The sequence below is a fragment of the Phocoena phocoena genome, chromosome 6, assembly GCF_963924675.1.
Source record: "Phocoena phocoena chromosome 6, mPhoPho1.1, whole genome shotgun sequence".
Lineage (NCBI taxonomy): Eukaryota > Metazoa > Chordata > Mammalia > Artiodactyla > Phocoenidae > Phocoena > Phocoena phocoena.
Genome location: NC_089224.1, coordinates 8,018,738 through 8,042,723, shown reverse-complemented (window position 1 = coordinate 8,042,723; position 23,986 = coordinate 8,018,738). Strand labels below are relative to the sequence as shown.

General features: G+C 49.7%; 1 protein-coding gene across 1 annotated transcript; it reads left to right on the top strand.

Moving 5' to 3' along the window:
• The first annotated feature begins 5,561 nt into the window (after window positions 1–5,561).
• Window positions 5,562–17,377, top strand: NEIL2 (nei like DNA glycosylase 2). Its single transcript, XM_065879249.1, has 4 exons — window positions 5,562–5,699; window positions 10,595–10,929; window positions 15,128–15,327; window positions 17,016–17,377. Exons 1-4 carry the CDS (start codon window positions 5,562–5,564, stop codon window positions 17,375–17,377), a joined length of 1,035 nt encoding a protein of 344 aa, XP_065735321.1.
• The last annotated feature ends 6,609 nt before the right edge of the window (window positions 17,378–23,986 follow it).

The window sequence follows — 23,986 nt, the reverse complement described above, 5'->3', positions numbered from 1 at the left end:
TTTGTTTTAATTTTTGGAGTCCCAGACCTCTCTGAAAATGTAACAAAATCCATGACCACTTTCCTAGAAAGGTACACATATATGAGTGGTACACATACACCATTCACAATTTCAGGGGTTCTATGAACTCTGGAAACTTCTCCATATTCCCCAGGTTAAGAACGCCTACACTCAGGCTCCAGTTTAGTCCAGGGCTGCAAGGCTGTGTTGGACAAACTGACCAGGTCAGCTCCATCTGACCAGGGTGTCCTGGTACTTGGGACCCAGAGCAAACCTTGCTATTTAGCTATGAAGTAAAGCAGTGGGACAGTCCCCGGGCAGCTGTCAAGGCCCTAGGCCCCCCTGGAGGTCCTGCAGCCTAAAATCTAGCAGTTTGCACAGGGACAGGGCTGAGGAATTCCTGGTAGCCCCTTCCTTACAGGAGGGTTTGGGCCTGGAGTCTGTGGGAGTACAGGAGGGGTTACAGGACACGAGCTTCTAAGGACTGGGGGTAGTATTGCTGAGGTTTCCTTCCTCAGCTGACCAGGGCAAGTCGAACTGAAGGGAAATAACCCCACTAGGAAAAAGGATGCCTGGATTGGGAGGCCATGCCTGACTCATTTACAGATCATGAGGGGTCTCAGAGATCATCGGGTCCAAACCCTCTTGTCCCACCATCGTCGAGGGAATTTGCCCAAGGCCACAGAGCTGGCATGAGGAAGAGGTGCACTTACTGAGCACCTACCCTCACTAAGGAGGCCGAGACTGGCATAAAGATACCTCCCTTGCAGTTAATGTGCTTACCATTTGGGGGCGCCGGCGTTCTCTTCCTTGTGGCCTCCAGAATGCAACAGCCTGATTTTCAAACATTCAATCTGAGACCACCCTGGAAATTGTGCTAAAAAAAGTACCTGCCACTTACCGAGCACTCCTGCAAATCAGCTGCGCTAGTAAGTAGCTTTATACATCCATTAAAACTTTCCTATATCCTCACAACCACGTGTTGCACACGAAGGAGATACAGCCCATAGATTTTAAGTAGCTCCCTTAGGCCACAGAACTAGTACATGCAGAACCAGGATTCAAACCTGACTGCAGAATTTGAGCTTTTACACCGCCCCCCTGCCTCTCCCAAAGAGTGGAAACCTAAAAGCTGAAAAGCCCACACAACCTGGGGTCCCACTCCAAGCTGAAGTCTTTCAACGTCTTTCTAGAAGTTGGAGAGAATCCTTGGTTCCGAATTCTCCAATTTAGACATGATGAAAGAAGACCCTAGAACCACTGGAAAATAGGGCTCACCATCCACAGTCACACGTCCAAAAAAGAGGGGCAATTGGAATGGACCCGGGAGCCTCACTCTCAGCCCTCCAGGCTCCCCAGGTGTTCCTAGAGACACAGGAAACCTCCTCCATGCAGTTCAGGACCCCAAGCTCATTCATTGGCAGTCTGATTCCTCACCACATCCTACTGCTTTTCTCCATCACATCCTTTCTTGCTTTAATCGGTTTTCATGGGCATTGTAACTTTAACCCTGTTTAAGATGTCACTGGCACAAAGGGAGAGGGAGAAATTGGCTCCATGGCCCTTAGAAAACTGGGTGTTGACCCCCGTAGTGCTGAGGCCCAGGCTCCTGAGGGCTTTGAGGTTGCCCCCCGTCCCCGTCCAGGACGCAACTAATAATAACTAAGAACATATTGATCTATTGCTATATGTCAGGCTAAGTGCTAAGAGATTTAGGTGAATCATCTCAGTAAATCCCACCATAACCCAGTGAGGTAGGCATTTCACTGCATTTTACAGACGAAGAAACTAAGGTATGGAAAGGTTAAATTACTTGCCCAGCTCTGCCCACTGAGCGGTGGGATTTGGACTCAGGTATTCTGATGCAGCAACAGTGTTCTTCACTGCTATCCTGTAGAGTTGCGCTTCTGGAAGCTTGCCCTTCTCCAGGCAGATTCCCTAGCTCTATTGTCTTAGAATGGTGATTGCATACATTTGCACCGCACTTTACAGTTTATGAGTTTCGTATCTAAGACCTCATTTAGCCATTCATTCAAAGAATATTTACTAAGTGCCCACCGACTGCCAACCACTGTGCTCCTAAGTCCTCGCTGCTCCACCTTGTGTCCCTGGACCTCCAGCAGCAGCATCCGTGAGCTTGTGGGAAAAAGGCAAAATCTTGGGCCCTGCTACAAACCTTGCTTTGTGATATTTCCATAATAACACCATGAAATAGCTATCCCACTTCATGCTGAATAGATTCAGAGGTACTGTGACTTGCTTGTCTCCCCATAACTACTATATGCTGTAAATGACAGAGGTAAGCTGTGAACCACGTGGTTGCTCAACTCTATAACCCTTCAGCCTCAGAAGAGCCCTCTTAGGCACCAGGCATTCAGTCCAAGAGGTGAGGCAAGGACTGTGTCTCTGGCTTCCTTCCCAGCTCAGCCAGCGTCTACAGAATGGGGAGTTAGGGGCTCCAGAAGCTACTGTTAGGGTGTGCTTGATCCTATAGCAGGTGGCATCCTGTGGTGGGTATGTTGTTCCCAGAAGACGCCAGGTACAGAAAGAGGGAGACCAGAAGGCCCAGGGGGGATGGAAACACCATCCCCTCAAACCTCATCCCCCCTCTAGGGCTCCTCTGTGTTGAGCACCCTCAGTAGCCCAGACCTTCCAGCCTTCCTCTCCTCACTTCCTGCCCTAGCCGGTTCAGTAGAAGGGCCACCCGTACTGCTCCGGCTGGATCAGCAGGACACAACCTGGGGAGGGGCTGGGCCCTGTCTCCCTGTTCTGGCCAAGACCTCCCCATGGCCCTCTCAGCTATGGTCCCTGGTGCCTGCCATCCTGATCAGTTTCCCCAAACTTCCCTGCTGACTTCTTGGAAAGTGCTAGCTCCCCATCCTCTTTGGAGAAATAACAACAATGGAACATTCTTATTTTAAAATAGTCTACTATTTTATCTTTTTTATTGTCTGGAAAAATTTAATATTACCTTTAAAGCAAAATTTGCTTATGGTAAAAATTCAAATAATAATATTCAAATCATATAAAGTAAAAAAAAAAAAAAATCCCACCCTTTAAAAACTTCATGAGATTTCTTGACAACCTGTTTCCTTTTCACAATTACCTCGCTGGGCTCGGAGGCCCAGCAAAACCAAAGGCTTGCCTTTGCCTGACCACCTAAAGTTCTATTCAGCAACTTAATTTTCTCTATCTTCGTTAAGACAATAAACGTTCCAAACGCGGTTTGCTTCTTCCCCCCCGTCTGCTCAGACTCACTCTCTCTCCACCCTTTAGCCGCGACACTCGGCATTGGCCCAGCGTCCAGAGACCTCCTTAGGGGAGGAGCTCCGCACCCTCACCAGCTCTCCCAAGGGCGAGACCCCACTCCCGCCTCCCGGGACAGAGCCCCGCACCTGTTTGGACAACGAAATCCCGAACCCCACCCACGCAGGGCGAGACCCGCCTCCTACGCTCACCGGGGGGCGGAGACCCGAGCTACCCCACCCCCTCGAGGGGGGAGCGTCGCTCGACCCACTCCCCACCTCCAGTCAGACGTCTGCCTCCCTCACGCTTCCCCCGCCCGCCTACGACAGCGTCCAGCGCGCACCGCGGGAGGAACACGCGCGCACACCGGGCGCCGGCTGTTCCACGGCCCGCGCGGAGGCGGTCTGCGGGCCTCGCAGGCGCTGGGGTTCCGGGGTCTGCGGGCGGGGAGCCGGTAAGTCCCGCCGCGAGTCCCGTTGCGGCGTCGCGGGACGTGCGCGGGTGGGGAGGGGGCGGAGCGGCGCGTCCTCTGCTGTAGCGGGTCCACCTTCCCCGTCGGAAATGCAGGGCTTTCCCCAGCTTTACCCTCGTCACCTTGTTACCGGCGTGAAAACTCGGTTAGCGAACCTTTTAGAAGCGTCCCTCATGGAAACCCGCAGCCCGGGTTGAATTTTTCTTTCTTTTTTGGCTGTTTACCACTTTTTAACATTCCCCCCCCTCCCCGCACGCCCGACCGAGGCTACTGCAGTGACCGTCAGTCCCGTCTCTGCGCCCGCTTCTCCCCCGCATCACCCCGAGAAGGCGCTGGGCAAAGCAGGCATTTTAGACTCTCCCGGGGGCGGGGGCGGAGGTGACGCCCTCTCCTCTGTCAGTGTGTTCCACTAGCCAGCCCCTTACCAGCCTCGCGCGGTTAACGAGGGTGCGCGGGGTGTCCCCTCGGGACCTGTGTCCCTTCGGCTTCTTATCTTTTAAGGCTGTGGTAGAGGCAGCTCGCTGCCCAGCTTTCCATCTCCATAAATAAACCCGAGAAAGAAACATGCCCTTGTGTCGAAAGATTTTAAGCATCAGAGGCATTTCAGAGGGGAGCTTTTCCAGAAGCTTCCACGGTTGGAGAGACCAGGGCACAGAGCTGGTTGAGGTTCAGGTCGGCTGCACTGTGGCCGGTCTTCCTGCAGCCCCGCAGTTTTGTCAGGAGAGCCTCTCGAGTGACTTGAAGGTCTGATTAGGGGCAATTGTACTACATTTTAGTGAGCCTAAAGCACCATCAAATTAAAAATACATATTATGGAACGTGCTGCTAATTAAACTCTGAGAAAGCATGGACTGTAAGAGGCACCGCCATTTCAGAGATTTTTAAATATTACTTAAAATTACTGAAATGCAGTAGCTACCACTGTGCCAGGAAACTGCTTAGTTCTTTGGGTTTTCATCATAACTTGCAGTCTTGTGCAGGTGAGGAAACAAGTGGATAAGTAGGGTAAGGGTGGGGGGAATGCCTTCTGTGTCTTAGAAGCTGGGGTGCCGAGCACTCAGGCGCAAACATATGAATGCCTCCCGCACAAGCTCGCAGTGAACTTGGATGATTTGGGCAGGAAGAGGTGGGGGTCACAGGTCACCCTACATCACGGTTAAAATGGAGCCCCAGCTGTTTCTCAGTTACCAGGGATAATCTTCTCTAGGGAAGCCGGATGTGGCGTCTCCCTGATCTGACCTGACATGACCCTGTGTCTGCACCTGTCATGATTCTGAGCTCTGCATTGTTGTCACATACGCAGTGCTGCTACTAGCAGGGTGGTCCTGGCAGGGCTGGATCTGCATCTGTGTCTGTGTCCCTTACAGCCTTCTCTACCTCGACCATCTCGCCACTGAAAGAGGGGAGATAAAGCAGCAGCAGTGGGCTGGAATGATTGGTTTGGGGAGGCAGAAGGAGGACAGAGAAAGCCTGGAGATGAGTTAGGACCACAGTCCAGGAAACAAGTAACAAGGGTGGGCTCCCGTCCAGGCTGCCACAGGATCAAAGTGGAGGGCGCTTGTGGTGTGATGCCTGGCACACTGTTGGTGCTGCCTGAAGAAAGGCAAGAGGGGCTGGGATGGGGCAACAGTCCTCAGGAAGCTGGCTCACAGCCTGCCGCACCGGGGCTTTCTCTTTGATCCGACCCCCGCTTCCCAGCACATTCCCTTTTTGGCCGTATATGCTCTTAAAGTTGATGGCAAAAAACCCCCAAAAAACGGCTGTGTGGAGCTTGGCACCCATCAGAAATGCTAGAGAAACCAGCTAAGTTAGTGGCCTCTTTTCCACATTTCTGCCTGCAGGGATGCCGGAGGGGCCGTCTGTGAGGAAGTTTCACCATCTGGTCTCCCCCTTCGTGGGGCAGCAGGTGGTCAAGACAGGGGGCAGCAGTAAGAAGCTGAACCCTGCGGGCTTCCAGTCCCTGTGGCTGCAGGACACCCAGGTGAGTTCGTCATCTTTTGACGGGCTCGTTCCACAGCTCACCCCAGCGGGCTGACTCCCATCAGCACACCCTGTACCGCCCCTAAATTTATCTCAAGACTTTTCATGCTGTCACTTCCTGGAGCCTGAGGCGACCATGCTGGGACCCCACGCAGCTCCCCTTCTGACATTTCTCAGCCTCGGGTGAGCAGCACAGTGGCCTGTGGAACTATAAAAAATACATGTGCATGAGCTGGGTATTCACATTCAGCGTCTGGAGTGGTGGTGATGACTCCGACAGACTGATGTGCACCTTGTTTGGAAACCGTGTTTAATTCTATGGGGCCAGCAAGGAGGTGAGGAAAGAGCATAGCCTTCTGATCTGGGTTTCAGCCTGACTCATCTTTGCTCTGAGCATGAGTCAGAATTCCCTAAGGCAGCAGTCCCCAACCTTTTTGCCACCAGGAACCAGTTTCGTGGAAGACAGTTTTTCCACGGATGGCGGGGGCGGTGGGGTAGGGGGGATGCTTCAGGCGGTAATGTGAGCGACGGGGAGCTACAGATGAAGCTTTGCTCGCTCTTTTGCCCGCCACTCCCCTTCTGCTGTGCAGCCCGGTTCCTAACAGGCTGCGGCCCGGCCGGTACCAGGGGTAGGGGACCCCTGCCCTAAGGGGCTCGCAGAGCTCTTTGTGGTCTGACTCATGCCTCCCTCTCTGGCCTGCAGTTCACCCTGCCCCAGATCTCTCTCCAATCATTTTGAACTATCTAGAGCTCCTCTCACAGTCCTTCAAGGTGACGTGCTGCTCCCCTGTGCGGGCAGGTCTTCCTTTTTCTCCCAGCTCCACCCCCATTCCTGTCCCTTCATGTTACCATGGTAATTCCTGGTCTCTTCTGGATTCAGCCTTGCCATCACATCCTCAGAGAAGCCTGCCCTGCCTGCTCTGAGTTGGAGAAGAGACTCTGCTGTGCTTCCCGGGCACCCTGTACCTCTTGTTGGATGCTCACTGCCGAATTTGTCCTGCCTGTTGAGTGGAGGAGACAAGTAAACAGGGCACAATATTGTATTCCTGGCACCTGAGTGCCCGGCACTTAGGAGGCATTTGGTAATTGGCGGTAGAAAAACCAAGGATTTCTGCTGCTTCTTAGCTGTGTGTTTCTAAGCAAGTTACATAACCTCTTAGCTCTAGTGTCTGCTAGAGTTGTAAAATGGGGATAAACACCTACCAGTTAAAATTGTTGAATTAAGCCGACTTTATGCCTGGCACATAATAGGTGCTCAGTAAATACTAGTTCTCTGTCTTCCACGTTGCCCTTCTCACACACACACACACACACACACACACACACACACTATAAAACCATTCTTGGTTAGAACTGGAAGAGGTCTGGAAGAGGTCTGCTACACCTTCATGTGTGTTTTCTGCATTTGGAGGTGGGGCTCAGGGAGGGGGAGTGGTTAGCCCAAGCCGACATAGCTAGCAAGGGACAGAGACTGGAGCACAGGCCCCCTGACCTCCAGGTTTGTGCTGTTCCCGTGAGAGCACCTGGACTCTTTGTCCAGACTGTCCTGCAGAGTTTGCAGGACAGGATTAATGTCCCTTTGCCTCTGGGTCCCAGTGGCCGGGATCTTAGCACCTGCCTTCACAGAGCTGGCTTGCAGAAAATATTTACTCGATAGCTGAGTGGACAGAAGAATGTGAGGCAAGGGAGCCTTGAGATGGATCTGGGCACTGGTTTCCCAGTAAACCAAGGCAGGGGTCAGTGTTGGGAGCCCAGAAGCCTAAGGGAGGTGGCCTTGGGGAGCTGCCTGGCATGTGGGTCCCCATCAGTGGGCTCCCTTTCTGTTCCTCTGTCCGTGGGTCCTATTCTCAGGATCTGAGAGTTGAATTTGGAAGTTTAGACCTGTGTCCCTAAATGGGAAGCTGTTAGGTAGCAATGAATGGAGGAAGGGAGCGTGTGATTAAGGCCCAGCTGGGGGCCTCAACATAGAAGAGGTCCTATGGCCTGGAGAAAAAGCGTTCATGATGGAGATGGGACTTGAGTTGGACCTTGAAGGATGGAGGACTTAAGTGGGTCAAAAGGAGAAGAAAGGGCATTTCAGGTTTGAGAATCAGTTGCAGATTCAAACATGGAGGTGGAATGAGCAGGGTGGGCTCGTGAGACAGAGGAAAATTGGCTCCACTGTGTGCTGGCTGTTTATCCGGCATATGGCCCTTCACTGTCCTTCCTTGTAAGCTCTCCAGTTTCTGTGTCAGGAATTACGTATAATTGCTCATTACAGACTCAGAAGAGTGGCTTATACAAGCCAGGAGGTTTTTTGTCCCCCTTCCCATAATGGGAAGTCCAGAGCAGGGGGTCCAGGGTGGTGTAGGAGTGATGCAAGATCACTGGGGCCCAAGCTCCTGCTCTTCTCTCCCTGGGGGGTAGCCCTCATCCTCATGATGATGACGATAACATGGCAGCTGGGATTCCAGCCATTACATCCACGTTCCAGGCAGGAAGGAAAGGCAGGAGAGAGCTGGAAACTGGTTCATCCACTTCAAAGAGATTTCCTGGAAACCACCTTTGACCGTTCCTGCACAATCTCACTGGCTTCCCCATCTGTAAGGGAGGCTGGGAGACGTAGGTTTTTAGCTGAGCATGTTGACGTTCCTGTAAATCAGTAGATTTGTTGGTAGGGAGAAGGGGAGAGAGGGATATTGGGAGGCAGCCAGCAGTCTCTCCACACTTGGTCCCGTATCATCTTCTCTTTTGTTTTAGCCTCTCATTTTGCAGAGCACACACTCCAGAGCTGCCTAAGAAAGCATTAGGGGTGGGAGGGAAATATTGAGTCCTTTCCGCCTGTTAATGTTTCTGTCCCATCCTAGTCTGGGTGGCTGGGACATCTGGAGATCAAATCCCACTGTATACTTAGACTTTGTATCAGTCCTCCAATTAAAAAATACTTACAGCTTTGTTGAGGTGTAATTCACGCCACATCCAGTTCACCCATTTCAAGTGTGCGGTTGAGTTTCTTGACACAGAGTCGTGCAACCATCACCATAATCAACTTCAGAACATTTCACCACCCCCAGAAGAAGCCTTGTGCCCGTTAGTCCTTTCCCTTTCACCTCAACTCTCCACCCCCAGCCCTAAGCGACCATTTTACTCTCTTTTCTATCCTACAGATTTGCCTTTTGGGGGGGCATTTCACATACTTGGAATCATGCCGTGTGTGACTGGCTTCTCTCACTGAGCATAATGTTTCGTAGGTTCATCCCTGTTACAACCTGTGTCAGAACTTCATTCCTTTTAAATCCTGAATTCCCTGAGGGAAGGAGCAGAGACTCACTCATCTGTGTGACCCTCAGCACCTAGCACACTGTCTGGCACGTTGTATAAACCCAGTTAGCAATTAGAACTGAACTATCCATAGTGTCAGAGGAATTTAAAAGAGGGACGGCGGAAATTGCCATTGTTGGGAAGGGTGCAAGGGTCTCCTGACCTAGGCCTTTTGACCTGGTAAATGTTTTGACCTTGAGGGTCATCTGACAGATATTTTCATCAGCCTTATCCCAACGTGGGTGACGTTGCACCGAGAAAGTGTTGCCTGGAGCAAATTCCCTTATGCCTGCTTAATTCCTTGCCCAGGTTTTTATGTGAGCTCAGTTAAGCCATTTCTGATGTGTGGCGCAAACAGCTGTGCTCAGATTTGCAGTTAAGCTATTCTGGAATTATTTAGAAAGATAATGCCCTCTTTGGGGGCGAGGTCTTCAAAAGACTGCTCCAGTTGTTAATTTTTATACTAATTGACAAATTGGAGATCTCATCAGAACTGTGATCTTTAAGTATGTACCTTTGGGGGTCAAACTATCACAGGCAGTTCCATTATGAATGCCAGATGTTTTGGGTTTAATGGGTCTTGCACAACAGGCCTATCCTGGAATCGGGCCATGTACACATTACCTGCCAGGACTAGCAATATGGAGATAGAATACTCAGCAGCTGGAACATTCTTTTACACACATTTTCTGTTTTCATTTTCTTCTGCTGCAATCGTGTTGATCGTCATTTTTGATTGTGAGGTCTCGTGTGGCCATTCCTTCTATCGAATCCAATTTCAGGGGTGGCGAGGGCTGCAGAATTTCACAGTGGGTCGTCTTTAGCTGCTGTCAGTTTGTGTGTGGTGTGTATGTGTATGTATGCTGATTATTTCTAACAAAGAAAAAGTATTATGAACTGAATACAGGAATGACAATTAGTATTTACTTATTAGCTAATTCATGGAAAAATTGGGAGTATTTCCCCTCAGGTATTCTAGGCCCTGCATCTAGCGTGCATCTATTTCATTGCTGATCTGATTCTTCCACTTGCTTCTAATCACTTTGAAAACCATGTACTAAGTGCCCACACGGCTGGAGCAAAAAGCAAAAGGCAAGTCCCAAATATTCAAGTTGGGAAAGTTTCATGGAAGAGGCAAGAGGGGAGACATTTGCATTAGGATAAATGTCTGTATACACCTCTTCCAGTCTTCCCCTTTCTGGGTAAGGCTCAGTCTGTTTTGACTGCAGTAACAGAATACCTCACACCAGGTGGCTTATAAACAACAGAAATTTATTTCTCACAGTCTGGAGCATGGAAAGTTCAAGGTCGGGGTGCCAGCAGATTCAGTGTCTGGTGAGGACCCACTTCCTGGTTTGTAGACAGCCATCTTTTTGCTGTGTCCTCATGTGGAAGAAGGGTTGAGGGAGCCCACTGAAGTCTCTTTTATAAGGGCACTAATCCCATTCAGGAGGGCTCTACCCTCATGACCTAATCACCTCCTGGAGGCCCCACCTCCAGACACCATCACACTGGGGGTTGATTTCAACACATGAATTTTGGGAGGACACAGATAAGTCTATAGCAGAGCCTTAGATCATGTTCATCTTTTTCTAGGTCCATGGAAAGAAATTATTCCTTAGATTTGATCCAGATGAAGAAATCGTGTCCGCTGGCAACAACCCACTGTCAGAGCCTCTACAAAAAGAGTGGAAGGAAGAGGCCGGGCACCACCAGGAAGTCTCTGAGCAGTCCTCCCGGTCCCCAGGAGGAGACGATGCTGTCCCCAGTGGAGGTGATGGTCTGCGGTGTTTGTGGGGAGACACCCCTGCAGGAGGTGCTGAGAGGTGGCTGCAGGTCAGCTTTGGCTTGTTTGGCAGCATTTGGGGGAACGAGTTCTCCAGAGCGAAGAAAGCAAACAAGAGAGGTGACTGGAGGGACCCTGTTCCAAGGTAAGGCGTGGTTGAGCAGGCCGTGGGCTGTGACTGTCGGCAGCTGTGCGGGGTCTGTGGGGTTCGCCAGGGCTCCGCTGTGCGGGCCTGGGCCGGGCTCTGTGGGCAAGCTGGGTGGTCTCCAGCAGCCTGCCGCCTAGGAGAGAGAACCCACTCCTCTGCCCACTGAGATGGCAGGTCGACTGTGGTCTGCACCCAGAGAGGGATGGGGACCACCTGGCAGCTTAGAGAGCGGGGAGTACTTTCCCAACAAGCACAGCCCTTGAGGCTGGGAGGCCTCTGAACAACATTTTATGGCTTGACTAGTGCTCTCTGACTATAGGGACAAAATTGCCCCAGTTTTCAGTCGGTTCATGTTGAGAATATCGGTGCAGAAAACTCTATCCATGTTCAGGATTCTTTCCTTAGTGTAGGTTCCCAGAGGAATCGTTGCTGGTCAAAGAGAATGAACATTCTTATCGGTAGCGCTGAGTTTTTTGTGTACTTTTTATCAACTTGTAGGGGCTTTCGGACCTTGTGTGTTAACCTCTGTGATGTGTGGTGCTAGTGTTTCCAGCCTGTCTGTGTCCTTTGATGGTGTTTGTGCCTTTAGGCATTCAGGATTTTTAGTTTGTAGGTACTGAGTGGTCAGTATTTTCCTTGATAGCTCTTAAGTTTTATCCTCTTGCTAAAGAAGGCTCCTTCTACCTCCAAATCAAAATACTTTTCTGGTTTCATAATTATATATTTTTTCATGTCCAGAACTACAGTCTTTGTTTATGGTATTATGTAAGGCCAGTAAGATGCTTGGGACTATAAAGATAACTCAGATCGGGAGTTCCCTGGCAGTCCAACGGTTAGGACTTGGCGCTTCCACTGCCGAGGGCCTGGGTTTGATCCCGGATCGGGGAGTTAAGATCCCACAAGCCGCATGGTGAGGCCAAAAAAAAAAAGAGGGAGAGAGAAAAAAAGAAAACCTCAGACTGGCTTGAATGGTGAGGAGATTCTTTTGACTCACAGACAGTTGACCCTTGAACAACACAGGTTTGAACCGCACGGGGCCACTTGCACGGGGATTTTTTCAATAGTAATATTACATTGCTACACGACTCACTCTGAGGTTGGTTGAATCCGTGGGTACAGAACCGTGGATACAGAGGCCGGCTGCAAGTTACGTGCGCGGATTTTCAGTTATTCAGAGGGTCGGTGTCCCAACCCCCAAGTTGTTCAGGGGTCAACCACATTAGAAGCTCAGAGGGAGTGCGGGCCGTGGCGTTGACGCAGGTCCAAGCCTTTGGCTTCCATTCGTGTGATTCTCCTGACTTTGCACTTTGCCACGTGTTGCTTTTGTCCTTAGACCAGCAGCAGGAGACTCCTGCAGTTCCAGGCCTTATATCCACACAAGAAAAGAGGAAGAGAGGAGAGAGAGGGTCATTTCTAAAGTTCAGATGAGCAAGGAGAGCTTTCCCCGAAACCCCCAGGAAACCTCTCATGGCCCGAAGCTGGGCTCGTGGGCTGATTCCGGACCCGGTCACCAGCCGGGGCGATTGGAACGCTCTTCCACTAACAAGGCTGGTCCTGCAGGCCTTCAAATTTATTGCCACACAGTGAACTCATGGCATTCACTTATTTTTGAATCTCTTCCTGTCACGTTATAACTCCTTCCATGTTGCATATTTTGCTTTGCCTGCCCCACCCCCTTTTTTTCTTTATTAGTCTTGCCTGAGTTTTATCTACTTTGTTGGTCTTTCAAATAAATAATAGTTTTGTATACTAACCACATGGAAGAGTATTTCCTAATTTTTCAAATATTTGAGTGTTTGGGGTCATCTTTTTTGGGTTTTTTTTGTTTTAATTTTTTTTATTGGATTACGATCAGGGTGGCAGCCTGTAAATTTTCTACTTTTGGCATCAAGATTTGCAGCCAAACACATAATTGATCTTTGCTTACGTTTTGTGTACATAAATGAAGATAGAATGTTCATTAAAAGTAAAACATTCTGACAAAAACCAAACAAACAAAAAAAGAAAAACATTCTGTAAATGTTAAGAACAGGTTATTGTTTTGATAGCTCAGCTTTTCTCTGTTTTTGTTTTTGTTTTTTGCGGTACGCGGTCCTCTCACTGTTGTGGCCTCTCCCGTTGCGGAGCACAGGCTCTGGACGCACAGGCTCAGCGGCCATGGCTCACGGGCCCAGCCGCTCCGCGGCATGTGGGATCTTCCCGGACCGGGGCACGAACCCATGTCCCCTGCATCGGCAGGCGGACTCTCAACCACTGTGCCACCAGGGAAGCCCTTTGCTTATTTTTTTTTGTTTAATATGCAAAACTTGGGAAGAGGATCATTGAAGTCCCCCAGGCTAGTTGTGGTTTTATAGAGTTTCTCCTTGTCTTTGTTTTTGTTTCTGTGTTTTGCTGCCCTTGGTCCCAGGTATCAGGGTCCCTGACTCTCAAAGGTTCTTTACAGCTTCATTATTAAACAATCCTGGACCCTGTCTCTGCCTTTAGCCCTAATTCTGCTTCTCTTTGATGTTAACAGTGCCGCTCCATGTTTGGTTGGCTCACCCCCTGGTCTTTTTTCCACTTAGTTGTAGGTCTGTTTTTTCATTTATTTTAGGTATGCTTGCTATAAATAGTAAATAGCAGGCTTTTGTATCTCTTTAAACTCAGATGCAAACTCCTTGTTTTGAAATGGGGTAACTGTGCTGTTTGGATTTTCTTTCATTTGTAGTTTTATTGTCCCTTGTTTTCTTTTTTCTGTTGGATTTATCACATTTCTTCCTTTTTTTAAAAAATAATTTTATTTTTGGCTGCGTTGGGTCTTTGTTACTGTGTGCGGGCTTGCTCTCGTTGCAGTGAGCGGGGGCTACTACTCTTTGTTGCGATGTGTGGGCTTCTCATTGTGGTGACTTCTCTTGTTGTGACTCATGGGCTCTAGAGCGCAGGCTTAGTAGTTGTGGCGCATGGGCTTAGTTGCTCCGCGGCATGTGAGATCTTCCCGGACCAGGGCTTGAACCTGTGTCCCCTGCATTGGCAGGCGGATTCTTAACCACTGCGCCACCAGGGAAGTCTCTTTTCTTCCTTTTTTTTTTAAACCTCTGTTAATTTGGAAGTACTGCTATTCATCTTTATTCTTTTGGTAATAATATTATCTTTAAATGATATCTGTTTTTTCCCTGAGTTAATAACTATCAAATTTTTAATAGCATTAAATTAATAATCTTTTCCCTTATTATTAACACTGGTATTTTGCTCACTCTCCTTCCCCCCTCCCTCTGAGATGAGACCTTTAAAATATTTCTACTTCTGTACTTTCCTGCCATTTCTACCCCATCTCTTGTGTCTGCTGAGGTAGTTTAGAATTTTAGTTCCATATTGTTAATTAACTACACTGTTAGTTATGTATAATTAAATTAATTAATATTTAAAACACACTAATACAGGTGTCTTTTTGTTCAGAGAATCCTTTCCTCACACTTGGATTACAGGTGCACTGTTATGATTGCAGGCCACTCGGATCTCACAGTAGACGTGACAGAGTCCAGTGCTAATCTTTCCATTTATCCTTTCCATCTCCCCTCCTCTTGAGATCCTTGCTGATTTACTTTCCGTTGGGATGTACTTTTCCTTGAGTAATTACTGCAGGTACTATGCGTAGGTGTTTTTCTGAGTCCTGTTCCTCTCAAGTTGTCCCTTTACTTCCACATAAGATACCACCCAGGTCAGATACGTGAGTCTTGGAGTCCAGCTGCAGCCCGAGTCTCTCCCCTCACAGAGTAACCCGTTATTGCTTATCAAGGTTCATGAGGTTTCTCCTGTGTCCCTGGTGGGGGCGGTGTGTGTATGTGTCTTTCTTGGTAGATCTTGCCGAGGACTGGGAGAGGTGCCTACTTGGCATCAGTTTCTCTGTCCTCCTTCCTTAACAAGCCCTGCTTTGTGCCATAGCCACACCTCCTGAACTTGAGACTTTTCTGTACGTCCCAAGTTGTCTTCTGCCAACACGTATTGTTATTATCAGAAAAAAGGAGAGAGTATACATTTTCTTTTAATTACTCCATTTGGCCGTGAGAGTTTAACAATTCTGGCAGAGCCATCCCTTTTCTCCTCTGGGACCTTAGCTTCCCCAGATTATCCTGAGTGGAGTGGGAGCTGTGTGTGCACGTGTGACCTGATGCTGCTGTCATAGCCCTGTGCACTGTGACCTCTCCTCTCTTCCCAGGCTGGTCCTGCACTTCGGCGGGGGCGGCTTCTTGGCCTTCTATAACTGTCAGATGGTGTGGAGCTCCTCTTCCCCGGTGGTCAGACCCACCTCTGACATCTTGTCGGAAAAGTTCCATCGAGGACAGGCCCTGGAAGCTCTGGGCCGGGAGCAGCCCGTCTGCTATACGCTGTTGGACCAGAGATACTTCTCAGGCTTAGGTATGGCTGATGGCAGAGGGTGGTCCTGCTGACCGACCTAATGAAAAAGTCCCTCGTCCAGGAGGCAGGAAACTGGCACCTGCCACTGGTGTCAGTGATGCTGGATGATCACCTGGGCTTCTTAGCTCCACTGCCCTCGTTTTTAAAATGAGGGGGTAGATCAGGCCATTTCTAACTTCTCTCCTACCCTAATTATATTATCAGTCGTAGTCTGCCTGATAGCCACATTGGAGCATGACCTTCTAGAGGGCAGGGATCACGTCCCCTCCATCCTTTTTTTTTTTTTTAATTTATTTTTTGTTTGTTTGTTTTTTGTGGTACGCGGGCCTCTCACTGCTGTGGCCTCTCCCGTTGCAGAGCACAGGCTCCGGACGTGCAGGCTCAGTGGCCATGGCTCATGGGCCCGGCCACTCCGCAGCATGTGGGATCTTCCCGGACCGGGGCACAAACCCACGTCCCCTGCATCGGCAGGCGGACTCTCAACCACTGCGCCACCAGGGAAGCCCTAATTTATTTTTTAATTGAAGTATAGTAGGACAAACGCAGACCCTGCACCCAGAGGAGCACAGGCTTCCAGGAGCGGCCTTTGGGGTAAATTAGTAAGAGAAATGCTGTGTAACCGGCTGTTGTTACAAACAATAATCAGAACAGCCAACATTTTCCAGGTGACTCCACTGTGCCAGGTACGTGGGTTCATCCTTACTGCTCTTCCTCAGGATGGCCACTTACTAGTTTTCCCTTCATTCAGATGAAGAAACTAAAGCAAAAGACACATTGCTCTAAGGGCACAGCTGAGATATGAAGCAGGTAGTCTGCTGGCGAATTTTAGAGAGAAATTTTGTGTGACCGTGAAGCTCTCGGAAAGAGCAGCCTTTTCACCCGTCCATCTTCTCCACATGTGCCGAACGCCTGGCCTCCACCGAGCCCACCTTCTCTCCTGAAGGAGAGGGTTGTTTAGTGACCCAGCAAGCATGGACTCAGCCCCCTGGAGCTAAAGATAGACTGTGATAAATGCCTAGTAGAGGTTAAAGAAAGTGCACTGTTGGGACATTTTGAAGAAACTTACTGATTCAGGAAGGAGAGGTCGAGGTTGACTTCACAGCAAATGAGGCAGGAGTAGGAAAATAATATAATAGTACCTCCTAAACACTTTTCTATATTTCAGGCGTCATGCTTGACATTTTAAATAATAATAACAGCTAGTATTTATTGATTCTCTCTACGTACCAGCACAGTGCTCAGCATTTGTATGTGTGTGTGAGAATTCTCATTTACTGCCCACGAAAACCGGGGAACCTACCCCCGCTTTACAGACCAGGAAACGGAAGCCTCAAGAAGGCAGGGAATTCACCAGGGTCAGGTAGCCGGGATCTGGTTGGGCCGGGATTCACAGCCAGGCACTCAGGTCCGGAGCCCCTTTTGTTAATCTCTTTGCTGTAACATGGGCCACGCCTGAGTTTTATGTCATTTCACAACAACCTAAAGGGTAAGTGTTAGCAAATACTTCGCAGACGGGCCGGATGATTCAGTGTGAGGCTTGCCCGAGAGCTTCTCGGCCAGCTGGATCTTCCTGAGATGCTCTCCACTGCCATCGTATCAGCTGTGCTCTGTTTTGTTAATTTTGTGGCCAGCTTTCCTTATGGATGTGTCCTTTTTCCTTCCCTTGTCCCCTCCCTGCCTCCTTCCAGGGAACATCATTAAGAACGAGGCCCTGTTCAGAGCTGGGATCCACCCGCTTTCTCCCGGCTCACTCCTGGGTCTTCCGCGCCTCGAGGCCCTGGTGGACCATGTGGTGGCCTTCAGTGCAGGCTGGCTGCGGGGCAAGTTCCAGGGCAGACAGCAGCACACGCAGATCTACCAGAAGGAGTGGTGCCCTGCTGGGCACCAGGTTGTGAAGGAGGCACTGGGACCTCCAGGGGGCTTCCAGAGGCTCACGTGGTGGTGCCCCCAGTGCCAGCCCAGGTTGTCACTGGACGAGCCAGAGCAGGTGGTGCCCTCCTCGGGTGCTCGGGCCCCTTCTACACAGAGCCTTGCCCTTGAGGGACCGTGATGCCTGAGTGTCGCCACAGGGGTTGTGGGCAGGGTTTGGGACTGGGGACAGGAATTGGGGGGTGGGGTTGGGATGCCAGTGCTGTTGGTGTTCACCTCACCGGAGTTCAGGCTGAGGCAGTCTCCACAGGGTCCGATTTTGTTCTTTTCTGGTTTTGGTTAATTCTTCCTATCTAATCCCACCACTGTTGACAGATGAGGCAAATCGTGATGGCAGTTAAGGGGAAACCTCCCGGGGTGACAGTGGGGCAACGAAAACGAGAGCCAGTGGAAGAGAGCTGTGCCAGCATTGCTTTGCAGGTGTTTGGTTTGGTTTGGTTTTGGTTTTGAAACACTGGCTGGTGTTAAGTCCCTCCATTTGAGAACCAGGAAAAGGGAATTATCCTTCTTGGTTCCCCAAGAGGGATCCAGGGATGAGGGAGGGAGTAACAGGAGAGTGTTGCTCGGATTCAGCCTCCTGCCTGGACCCTTCCCATGTGACAGAGATGCCAGGAGAAGGAGGGGAAACGGGGGGGACCAGGGAGTGTCCTGGTGTGTCCTTTCCCGGTGTGTCCATGGGCTTTAGAAAAAAGCGACTTGTTTCCTCCCCAAGGTGATGTGTTTGTGACAGTTGACATGCTCAACAGTGCAGGAATCCAGGTTGTTAGCAAAACCTAGAAGAAACCAGGAAATAAAGCTCTTTGTTACTTTGTGTTGTCACCTTTATTTGGCTGTAAAGGTTCTTTCACTGTACATAACTGAGCTCTTTGTGAAGATGCCGTTTAGGACTTGTTGGGTTGGTCGGATGGATCCATTTAAAAGGAGCAGGGCAGGGAGAAAGGTGAACATGCACCCTTATACTTCTCTGCCTTAAGTCACTGGGAGTTGTCCACAGCGGGGAAAGCCACCTTATGGCAGGCATTAGCTCAGGGCCAAGATGGTACCCAGACAGGCCATTTCCCGTAAGTCAGCATCTGTCAGGGTCTGGAGTACAAGAGGGGGGTGGGCTGGACAGGCATCACAGCCTGCGTGCGGGTGGGCACCCACTGCGATCGGTAGAAAAGGGGAAATGCTGTTGCAGTTGCTGAGAAAAGCAGCGACAGGGCTAGAAACAGCCGTGGGTGTGGAAAGAAGAAGAGATGGGAGGGTTACCATGGTGATGGGCTCGTACATGTCAGCCGGCTGGATGTGAAAACGAGGGAGGGAGGGTGCTGAGAGCTGGAGGAAGCTGCCCCCACCTCACCATTGAGACAGAGAGTCACGGGAGCTGAGCAGGTTCCGTGAGGAGACAGTCAGACCCTGTGTGCTGAGCTTGAGGCATCTGCACCAAAGTGGGGGGACAACACAGCCAGGAAATGGGCCTGGCTCCCCGCAAGTACAGGCTTGCAGGTATGGATTTGGGAGCTTCCCTCACAGCTGAGGGTCGGTTCGAGAAGGTTAACAAGGCGATCATGCGGCCTGAGAAGGATGGAGGTCACAGGGGAACCTTTAGAAGGTCTTTTGTTCAAGGGGCGAGAGAAGACAAGCCAATGGAAGATCAGATAAAACAGGAGGAAGGAACTTCGGGGGGCAGCCAGTGGTGCACACGTCAGAGAAGAGGCCTTCGAGTTTGACGGTTGGTTGAATTTGAGATCATGACCTCAATTTGGTCGAATTTGAGGTCATGACCTTCAAGAGCCATTTGTGTGGAGTGGTAGCCGGTCTGCAGGGGCTGAGGACTGGGTGGGAGCCCAGGGGTCAGTGAGTGTGCTCTGCTCTTCAAGAAGGTTGTCCTTGAGGGACCACTGGTGGTCCAGTGGTTAAAACTATGAGCTCCCAATGCAGGGGCCAGGTTCAATCCCTGGTCAGGGAACTAGATCCCACATGCATGCTGCAGCTAAGAGCCCACATGCCGCAACTTAAAAAAAAAAGATCCAGCGTGCCACAACTAAGACCTGGCGCAGCCAAATAAATAAATGTTTTTTTTAAAAAAAAAGGTTGTCCTTGAAAGAAATGAGAAAGGGGGTCAGGGAGGGAGAGTGATGAAAGGATGGATGTGATATGAGGATTCGTGTGTGATCAGGTGAGGGGAAAACCAGGAGGGAGAGAGACACCAGCACCAGTACTTAGAGACGCCTGGGCTCCGGTGGGGAAAGAAAAGTAGACCCAGAGAAAACCAGCTGGCACAGAGTAGGAGTGGGGAGGTTTGTAACAGCTACGAGGGGAAGTTAGAGCCGCTTAGGGCTCGAGGGAAGGTTATAGAGCCACACTAGAGACCAGAGTAGTCGCTCCGTTTCCCAACTTTGTACAGCAGTCTCCAGTAGCTTAGGGTCAGAAACAAAGAGGGATGCTGGATGAACCCACAGTTGAAGGTCGTCAGGGTATGAACGGTAGAAGTCCAAGAGGGCAAAGGAGAATCCTTATTTTTTTTAAGTTGTTTAAAATTATTTTAAAAGATACATCAAAAGATTCAAGCCTTACAAAAGATTATAGAGCAAGACATGGAAGAATAATCCTGAGTCTACCCTGTCCTCTTGGGAGCTGACATCATTTCTCTGACTTCAGTCTGTATTGGGGGAAAATAGTAGCACCTAGCAGTTGAGTCGTAAAGGCTGATGGCCGCACCATGAGTTCTGCATCGGAACTGCATAGACTGGGTTCCGCATGGAAGCAGCGGAGAAGCGGAAACGTGGACTGCCAACAGAAAGCACAGCTACTGCAGCCCTCTGCGAGGTTATCATTCATCCTGGCAGGAGGCTCTCGGCAGAAAGTCTCAAGTTACTTCTGCAAAGGGGAAAGGCGGGGATAGCAGAGGTGGACTGAATGAGGGTTAAGAGAAGAGGATGGTGGTACAGAACCTACAGGGCTGGCGAGGTGAACAGTGGGAATGACTCCTGTGGCCTGCGTGCCTGTTGGACGTAAGGAAAGGCTGCAGTTGAGGGATGGGGTACAGAGTCAGCGAGTCCCGGTTTCACTTAGAAGAGAGAGAGGTGATGCATTTGGACTCAGCAGATTCCAGGGTAAAGAGTTACTTATGAGCTGGCGTTTCATGATTACTGAGGTAAAAAACTTGCAATTTTGTGTGAGGTTTCAGTGGCCTTAGCCATCTAATAAATATTTTTTAAATGCCTCCTAAATGCTAGTTCTGGGAATACAATGATAAACAAGACAAGAAAACTTCTGTACTAGTAGGAGGAGGCGGGCTTGTTACAACAGAGTGTTAGAAGCACTTTAGTAGGTTATCGTAAAGTGCTTTTTGTGGGGGGGCGGGGGATTGGATAAGTGACTGCCCGTCTGTGTTCTAAAAGTTCCAGTACAGTCCCTATTTCAAGCCCTGATATTTAATAAGAAGTAATGGAGACTTCTTAAGTGGCAAGTACTGTGCCAGGTGCCCTGTTTAGACACTGTCCCTGACCTTGAGGGGTTCAAGGTGAGGTGAAGAGTCAGACAAGGGATAATTAGCATACAGAAAGTTCAGGATGAGAGTGACCACTGAACATCATTGAAGTACTGAGGTTTGTGGAAATAAAGACCACCAAAATAAGAATAAGCAGGTGAGGCCCTTTATTCAGAGCTTGCTATAGCAAGGGCAGCAGCCCCCATCACTTGCATGTGGCAGAAACTCAGAGGCAGGCAGGGAGTGGGAAAACTTCATCAAAAAAAAAAAAATGAACTCATCATTGTGCTCTGATGGGAGGAAGTTGGCAAGGGGATGCTGGAAGCAGACTAACTCGAAGTGGGCTGTCTTACGTGATTGGTTTGGGGAGCATGTTTGGCTTTCTGTGGTTGGTCCTGAGTTGGAAGTGGAGGCAAAGAATACAGAAGCAATTGATCAAGTCCTGACTATTCCAGGCCAGTTGGTGCAGAGGCTGTGGGACAGACTGTGATACTGTATATGGTCTGGTCACTGTCTGTCTGTCCATTCCCACAGTCTCTGGCTGGGCACCTGGACCCGACTCCGGAGCTGAAGGAGGCTCCAGCTGTGCCTAGTAAACAGCAGCACCGTGCCAGGTGCTTCTGTCTCTCCCTCTTTGGGATGGAACCTCATCTACTTTGTTATTTCCAGTGTCTGCCACGTTGTTGTTGGTGCTCAGTGGGTGTTTGTTAAGTCTGAAGAACGGATAAAGGAGAGGCCAGGGAGCTTCAGGAAAGGGTTCCTGAAGCAGGAACCTGAGCTGTAATGAAGCCTGGCAGGTAGCTTGGTGAGGACGGAGGAAGGGCATTCAGGGCAGGTGAATTACTTGAGTCCTGGGGTATGAACTACTGTGGCCTGTGTGGTGAGTGCTGCCAGGGCTGGATCAGGGTTTGAGAGTTGTTGAGTGACTGAATAGGAGGCTGAAATCCAAAGGGAATGTAGGTGACAAATGATGGGAGGATTTTTATTCTATGCCAGAATTCTCAGATTTTATCTTGAAAGGCATTTCCTTTGTGCAATTTAAAATTGAAAGAAGGGAATGTTTTTTTACAGGGTCCTTTTAACAGGCAGGGGAGTGCTAAAACTCTTAGCTTTATGTCTTCTGGCCAAAAGCAGTATGCAAGTAGAGATATAAAGTTATAACTTGACAGAGTTTAAAAAAGGACCAAACATCAGATACAACACAAAGAAATTGTAGGTAAATAAGTCAGTTCTCAGTGAAGCTCCCTTCAGTCTGTTTTTCTGTGTTGCCAGACTGGACTCATGGAACCAAAGTCAAGAAGCCCACAGGGCCTCACCTTAAGCTAATTAAAATCATAATACCTTATAAAATAAAATAAAATTGAAAGATTGAGATTACTCAAGCTGTTACATGGGAACGGATATAGAGAGAGAGATGGTAAACTGACCTGTAACGGTTTGAGAGAGAAGGTGGGGCTTGAACCTCACCGGAGCAGAGAGGAGAGATTAAGAGGAGAGATGTTTGTTTCTTGGATTCCAGAGAACTGTTGAATGACTTACAAAGGGCAGGTGTAGGGAGAGAAAGGAGAGGTTAGGGATGACGTTTGGATTTTATAATTAGGCAACTGGGAGGCGGTTAGTGCCATTCACAGGAGAAGCAGTCTCAATGGGAGAGAGATTCCAGTTAGGGCAATGTTAAGTTTGCAATGCTGAGGGGACATCAAAGAGTTGCACTGTTCTGGAGGCTTGGGGGTATGTGAGCAAACAAAACAAAGTCTGTCGTCATTGAACTTATATTCTAGCAAGGAAAAACAGACACTAAACATCATAAGTAAACAATGTATTTTATATCAGAACGTGATCAGTGCTGAGATAGGCTGGGACCTGAGACCCTTTCCTGTAGTGCTTGCACCTGGACAAATGAGCAACAGAATACAAAGAAACTATAAGGGACTAAAAATAACTGCGTGGGCAGTTGGGGCAAATCCTGAACAATAAGATACAAAAAGACCAAAACCCAACTGGCACTTCTGAGGTGCCAGGAACAAAAGCAGGTACTACATGATCCCTGCACACAGTACCACCGAAGGGGTGGGCAGACCACCTAAGCCACCCCTCCGGCCCCACCCACCACCCACTGATCTGCCTCTACCTTCCCCCCATTTAAGGAACAAGCTCTCCCCGCTTCAGAGAGTGAGCAAGGGAACCTGTTACTTGTCTTCACTCCCTGGAGTCCCAGTAACGCCTTGCCTGAATTCCTGATCTGGCTTCATCAATTTCTATTGACTAAAGAGTCCAAAGACCTTAGTCAGTAACAATAGGACGGGAAAAACTAGAGCAGGCCGGGGAGTCAGCAGTGGTGAGGGTGAGGCAAGCTGTAGTATAAAACAGTGTGATGGGGTGGGCCTAAATGAGGTGAGGGTTCGGCAAAGACTTGAAGGAGGTGAACGAGTTAGCCAATTGCGTATCCGGGGAAAAAATATTGCAGGAAGAAGAAAGTGTAGACAAGTCCTGGGGCCAAGGAGGGAGGGGTTTGAAAATGCAGGTGAGACGTAATGGGGATGGAGGGCTATTCGTGCAGAACTTCTAGACCCTCGTGGGGACTTTGGCTTTTACCGAGTAAAATGGACAGATATTGCAGGATTTTTAGGCAGTGATCAGAGCTGCCTTAATTTTTAAAAGGATCACTGATTGCGGTGTTAAAATAGATTTGGGGGTTGGGGTAGCACGTATTTTTCCAGGGCTTGTGAGTGCTCTAGGATCGAGATAAAAATTTCCACATCACCCTTTGATAGGCCGTAGAAACGCTTCAGATCCTTTTTTGGGACAAAATTTACGTGTTCGGAAGCCTCAGGCTGATTGCACCCATTCGATGCGCGGCTGTGAGCCGAGCGCGTCCCGGAAGAGCTAGTCTGCCTGGCAGGACAGACACGTGGAGGGCTTAGCGGGCTGTGGCCCGCTGGGCTCTCAGCGAAAGCCGGGCCGGAGCGAGCCTCCCACGCACTGAGCTCCGCCTCGGGGGGCTTCTCAAAGTCTCGGTTCGCTCCTCCAGTCCTGCACTGGGAAAGCAGAGGAAAGCAAAGTCCCGCCCCCATTAGGAGCACCAATCCCGCTCGCCTGCCTTTTTCTCTCCCTCCAATTAGCTTCTAGGATGTGGTCCTCACGCCAGACACATCCCGCCGCCTGTTGGCCGGCATCTTGCTGGTGCGAGCGGCCCTGGCCAATCAGCGCTCGCCAGTCCACCCCGCGAGCCCACGGGCAGCGGCGCGAGAGACC

Excerpts from the sequence above, each read along its gene's own strand:
- NEIL2 (XM_065879249.1), top strand. The coding sequence starts at position 5,562 with ATGCCGGAGGGGCCGTCTGTGAGGAAGTTTCACCATCTGGTCTCCCCC. Across the intron at positions 5,700-10,594 it reads TGTGGCTGCAGGACACCCAG|GTCCATGGAAAGAAATTATT; the intron begins GTGAGTTCGTCA and ends ATCTTTTTCTAG. Across the intron at positions 15,328-17,015 it reads GAGATACTTCTCAGGCTTAG|GGAACATCATTAAGAACGAG; the intron begins GTATGGCTGATG and ends GCCTCCTTCCAG.